The 5535-nt window shown below is 42.9% G+C and overlaps 1 protein-coding gene across 1 annotated transcript; it reads right to left on the bottom strand.

Moving 5' to 3' along the window:
* On the bottom strand, positions 1–4798 carry LOC143482384 (uncharacterized). Its single transcript, XM_076980727.1, has 2 exons — positions 2964–4798; positions 1–2619 (listed from the first exon to the last, which is right to left on the bottom strand). The coding sequence occupies exons 1-2, from the start codon at positions 4796–4798 to the stop codon at positions 420–422; spliced, it is 4035 nt and encodes a 1344-aa protein (XP_076836842.1). The 3' UTR covers positions 1–419.
* Between the last annotated feature and the right edge of the window lie 737 nt (positions 4799–5535).

Below are 5535 nucleotides of genomic sequence, written 5' to 3'. Positions count from 1 at the left end.
CCCACAAACTTCTCTTTTTATATCCCCCCAGCATCTCAAAGGGACAGCAGTCACAAAAACCAGGTTAACCAATGGGAATCAGGTTGCTGGTAAAGACATCAGAGTACATTTGCATACAGTGTGCATTCCATACAGGACTGTCCCCTTTGGGGTGAAGTCTACAAACCTTATCAGGGAGTGATGGAACTCTTATCCTGTTAGCATAACCTTTACCCAGTACACAACAAGCTGCAAAATAAGACTAAACATGCCACACAAACATACTGACATAACTAAAATACAAATGGTCAGTTTTATCCCATTGCTCTGGGAACCTCTTGAGGTAAACCACCATTTGTTGCCCCCCATGGTTTTATGGAAGAACACCAGATCCTGCATCCCCCACAGGAACACATCTGAGCACTCCTACAAATCCCCCCTCAGGGACGCCAAAATGTAGAAACATTCAACGACCCGAGAGTGAGTGTCTCTGTCATAGTGGAGCGAAGGGCAGTGATGTGCTTCCTGAAATAGCAGAACTGGATCAGGGTGATGGCGAGTATTAAAGAACTGGCCAGGACGCATCCTCGGAAAACCCAGTCCCACCAGGTATACATATACTCCGCTGAAAGGGTTGAAGCACTGGTCAGGATTCTCACCGTCTCACTGGCGAGATGCACTTCCACTTGTGCTTGACGAAGATGATAGCTGGTTGTCTGAATCAGGCGCTGAACCAGCTGTACAGTGTCTGTTAGAGGTTTTGTGCTTTCCTCATAGAACGTGTCTTCCCACCATGGAGAAACATCAGTGTCCATTGGTATCCTACCCAGAATGCTTAAAGGTCCCATTGTGAAGTCATCTCTCACCTCTAGACAGAACGAGTGATTGGCAGGGCACAGAAGACCCCCATAACTGAAAGATGTCATTTCACTAATCACACACCACTGGGTGTGTGACACTTGGACTGCATCAGAGTATCCATGCAACGAATGAACATTTATCAACTTAGTATCATTTGAAGAGACAGGTTGTAATGTATTGCATGTACAGATTACATAACTGGCTGTTTCATGGCAGCAAGAACGTGTAGTAAGCAACATTTCAGAACCCTTTACAGTCAAATAACCAGTCACCTGATCCCATTTGACAACCTGATCCCTGATAACCGTACCCAATGAACGTATAGTGGTGGAATCTGGAAAAATTTGCTCAGGGTGAATAAAAGGATAAGTTGCATAAAAACCAATACAACCGGGGCACTCGTTTCCATTGTACATCATAATAGTTGTAAGAAGTTCAGCATAATAGATGGTTTTCATAGAAATTGATTTAAACCAACGATCAAGATCAAGCATTTCAATCAAATCAGCTAAGGCATGACGTGGTGATTTCTGGAATCGGAGATCCAATACCTCCTGCCTTGCTGCTGTAAACAGATCTTGAGCATAAGATCTGCATGCAAAATCAAGCTCTAAGGTGTGTGTTTGGTTAAAAATCATATGACTAAGGTGTAACAAAGCTTGAGCTTCTGACTTTACTGCTTTAATAATGTTATCTTCACCATTAGTCAGATGTTGAAAACCAGTTGCAAACTGATTGGTAAGCCAAGATGTGTACTGTGATTGTTTGGAAATTTGGTATGTGTTCATTAGTGAATTACTACTACCAAATAATCCAGTGATGTCCGAGAATAGATCTCGCTTCATGCGTGACTGTGAGTATGGAATTTGGACTGCTAATCTGCTTTTGTAGTCATACACTAAATCTTCAATTTGAGTTTTGAGCCATGTGTATGTTTTAGTGTAGGCTTTACAATGTGTCAGATAAGCTGAGAGGATATTTGAAATATTGTAACTAACATGAACCATAACAAGGTTTACATCATGCAATAGAGTCTTATTAATGTTTCCTCTAATAAGACCAGCTAGAGGGACAGGGTATGTATTTGGACACTGTGTTGGTTTGTGGTAGCCGCATGTCGTTAAATTGAAACAATATTTACGTGTCCATGTGCAATTTTCTGCACCTGTCCACAAATTTAGGTCAGCTTCACACCTACCAACACAATACATGCCTTCCCGACGTTTTGTCCAAACAAAAGGTTTGGGAGTAATAGAATAATCCTGTGGAGAAGAGAGATTAAAAAGATGGGATGTATATGTGTTGTGTGTAGAATTGAGTGGTTCTATATGTGTGCACTCATACATGGCAGGTTCAAGTTCTTCTGTGTTATAGCACTTCCGAGGATCTACTCCATTATTTCCTCGCTTGTATAATGTGCTTAAAACACCTGCTTCTTGACCCTCAATTGATTTTAGTTTTATCCATGTTGTAGAATTGGCTTGGCTTGGAACATGGATAATAGGAATAGAAAAACTAATTGTAGGAGGATGGGTGGAACCTAAATTACAGCAAATTTGAGTTATACAATTTGGTTCTGGTGCTACACCAGGAGGCCATGTAACTATTTGCTTGGGTAAAATTGTCAGTGAATTTGGTGTGAATGGCCCCTTGAAATACTTCCATACCCATCTCCCACATCCGAGCATGTGGCTCAATTTGACTCGCTGTCCTAGCTCAATGCAGGTTTCTTTGGTCACCGTCCTAGCATCAGGGATCCATGGAACTGCAGTAGTGAGTCTGTGAATGTGAGAATGAAAACAGAACAACATGCTCTACATCTACTCACTATGTTCCTCTGGATCAATGGGAAGCTTCATGACTCTTCCTGTCATAAGCTCATAAGGGCTGATACCTGTGGCCCTTGAAGGAGCGGCTCATAAAACAATTAACACTGTGGGCTCATCAGTCAGTGGAAGTGTAGGATCTGTACATGAAGAGGCAGCTCCCGTATCAACAAGCGAAAAATCATAACCGGCCTCCAAGGTTAGCTCTAATTTTTGATACGATTACCATGATGGATATTACTGCCGACAGGAATGGAGGCCACGCACCCTTATTGAGGACCACTGTTTCTATCTGACCGGTTTTTGAGGTCAGATGTTATGAGCTTCGCTTGTACTGCATCTAACTGCTGACTGATCAGTGCAAGCTGCTCTCTTAATGTCTGATATTCACCAGTAGGACTAGCCTCTTGACGTTCCTTTGGCTTATGTGCCCTTTTAAACTTCTGTTTGTTTAACTTGAAACAGTCCTCAATTAGGTGTCCTGCCTTGTTACAAAATTTGCAACGTTTCTCAAAAGTAGGCGTACTTGGTTTGCTAGGGACTTCACCCTCAGCTAACCACTTAACTGTTGCAAAAGGTCTCTTGTTTGTTTTCAAGCGACTCTCCATCCCCATAACCCACCTGACTATGGAATCAAATGTGTTATCTGGAGGATTTGCTCCATGACTTAGTGCCTGCTGCACATGTGGACCTGCATTATTTTTAAGGATTTGCAACAGGATTTCATTATCCTTAGTTGGCTCTTCAATTCCTGAATACTCCCTAAAAACTACCCAAAGGTGCTCTGCAAACTGTTCAAACGGTTCTTTCCCTTGTTTTGCATCAATGATCTTATCCCAAGCTGCCGGAACCGTACCCCTAATATCTAGAAGGGTATCTTTCAGTCTGGCTAACACATCCGTGTGTGTTTCTCCCAGTAAGGGAGTCATGATTCTCCCATCCAGAAGTTGTTCTGGAGCTTTAGATATTAGCTCTGGAGGGATAGTTGTGAGAGCTATTTGCCAAATGTCCTTTGGTTCTAAGCTAAAAGCGCTAGCTTGACGCATTAATGCACTCCAGTATGGCTCAAATGGACCTTTACAGGGAAGCATCCCAACAACGCTGGAATGTGCTGCACATTCATGAAAAGTTAGCTGTCGGCTAACATTAAAGCGTTCACCGTTGGGATCTGTCATTGTTTTAATGACGGCTACTTTAGATGCACTAGCAGTTTTAGACCTGGTGCAAATAGGACTACGCTCCCTGTGCTCAGGTAACCCTGGAATTGCTGCTGCGATCACCTGACTGCTCTTGTTTTGTTCCCATCTTCTTGGGCTTACGGCCACATGGTCTTCCTTAACCAAATCTGCAAGTGGGGGTGTGGGCTCTGATCCCACAGCCTGGGCAAACCCAGCTGCTCCAGCTAGCTGTGGTATCTCAGCTGGAGACTGCTGATAAACACTATCTGTATGAGGCCGTGGCACTAACCCAGGTGCAAGGACTGGTGCTGGTGGGGATGGTAACACCACCCCCTGCTGGCGGGCCTGGTCTAATCCACTGTTAGCAAAGGCCATTAACATAACATCTTCATCACCCTCAGTATCATCCAACAAAGGCATGATTTGAGATTGAGGGTTAAAGATCTGTCGCACAGCAGCCACAGGAATTCCAGCATTATCACAGCATTTCTCCAAAGTTGAGGCATAGTTCGTACCTGCTCTCAACTTACTTTGGAGACTAGCTATTTGCCTAGTGAATGCCTCACTCTGGCGTGCCCAAGTTAGCTTATCATACGCAAAGCTGTCTATTTGTAAACGCATTCTCCTGATCTCCTCAGATCGGAGGCTTTCCAAGTTGCGCATACTTTCCAGTGCTTTCTTGTGTTGCTCTAAAGAGTTTAGGCTGTTGCGGAGGACTAAATAGCCTGTGGCGGCTAATAGTTTGTGTTGCTTAGGCTTTTTCAGTAAAATATGTTGGAGTTTACTCCTAGTGCTAAGCTTACAACCCTCAGATGAGAGCCAATTTAAAATGAACTCATTGCTAGCATTTAGCGACAATCCTTTGATGCGCATGCTAACCAGAGTTTCTTTTACCTCCAAAGCCCAATCCTCCATGAAGGCCTGCTCCTCTACACTAGCATATCCCTGAGCCATTGTGTATACAAGCTAAAATCCTTGTCTTTTTGCACGTGTCGGCACGCCTGCTACTCGGTGGGTAATCCGACCCGTTCTACAAATGTGTCTGTATGGTGCACCTATGTTTTCCCTGCTGCTAAAAAGAAGGGTATATTTGTCTTACCTCAGAAGAGACCAAACCCAAAGATGCAGCAACATAGGTGTGAATCACAGACAGCAATCCGGGCGGATGGTCGTTATCTGCTTGCAAAACTGTAAACTGGTTACTTTGTACTAGTACTGGATCACACTAGTACACGAATTTCTGTACTAGTACCATATCACGTCGGGGTCACCAAATTCTGTAGGGGTTATAGTTATGAGATATAACTAACCTACCTGCTTGCCTACAACCAAGGACGGAAATAGGTGCAGAAGAAGGATTGACGTGCATAAAACTTAAATATCTGACTCCAAATTATAGTTGGTAAGAATCTAAAAGAACTCACTTCTTGAATGGATCAGTACAGGTTATAGAATATACCTAACCAACTTTATAAAGTACCTTGCTATAAACAATAGCCTGCTTTGTCAGAGGTTTATCATAAACATGCGTAGCAGATGGGATACTTTAGAGGGAATTGGCATTAGCATTGATTTACCTTTTAACTGATACTAATAATGAGCTCATCTGGCCCAGTATAGCTATAATCAAGGAAGACCGTGGCTACACAATTAACCAGATTTATTCAATAACCAACAAAATATAAAACAAT

The sequence above is a fragment of the Brachyhypopomus gauderio genome, chromosome 18, assembly GCF_052324685.1.
Source record: "Brachyhypopomus gauderio isolate BG-103 chromosome 18, BGAUD_0.2, whole genome shotgun sequence".
Lineage (NCBI taxonomy): Eukaryota > Metazoa > Chordata > Actinopteri > Gymnotiformes > Hypopomidae > Brachyhypopomus > Brachyhypopomus gauderio.
The sequence above is the reverse complement of the archived record's forward strand: the minus strand, read 5'-3'. Positions and strand labels throughout refer to the sequence as shown.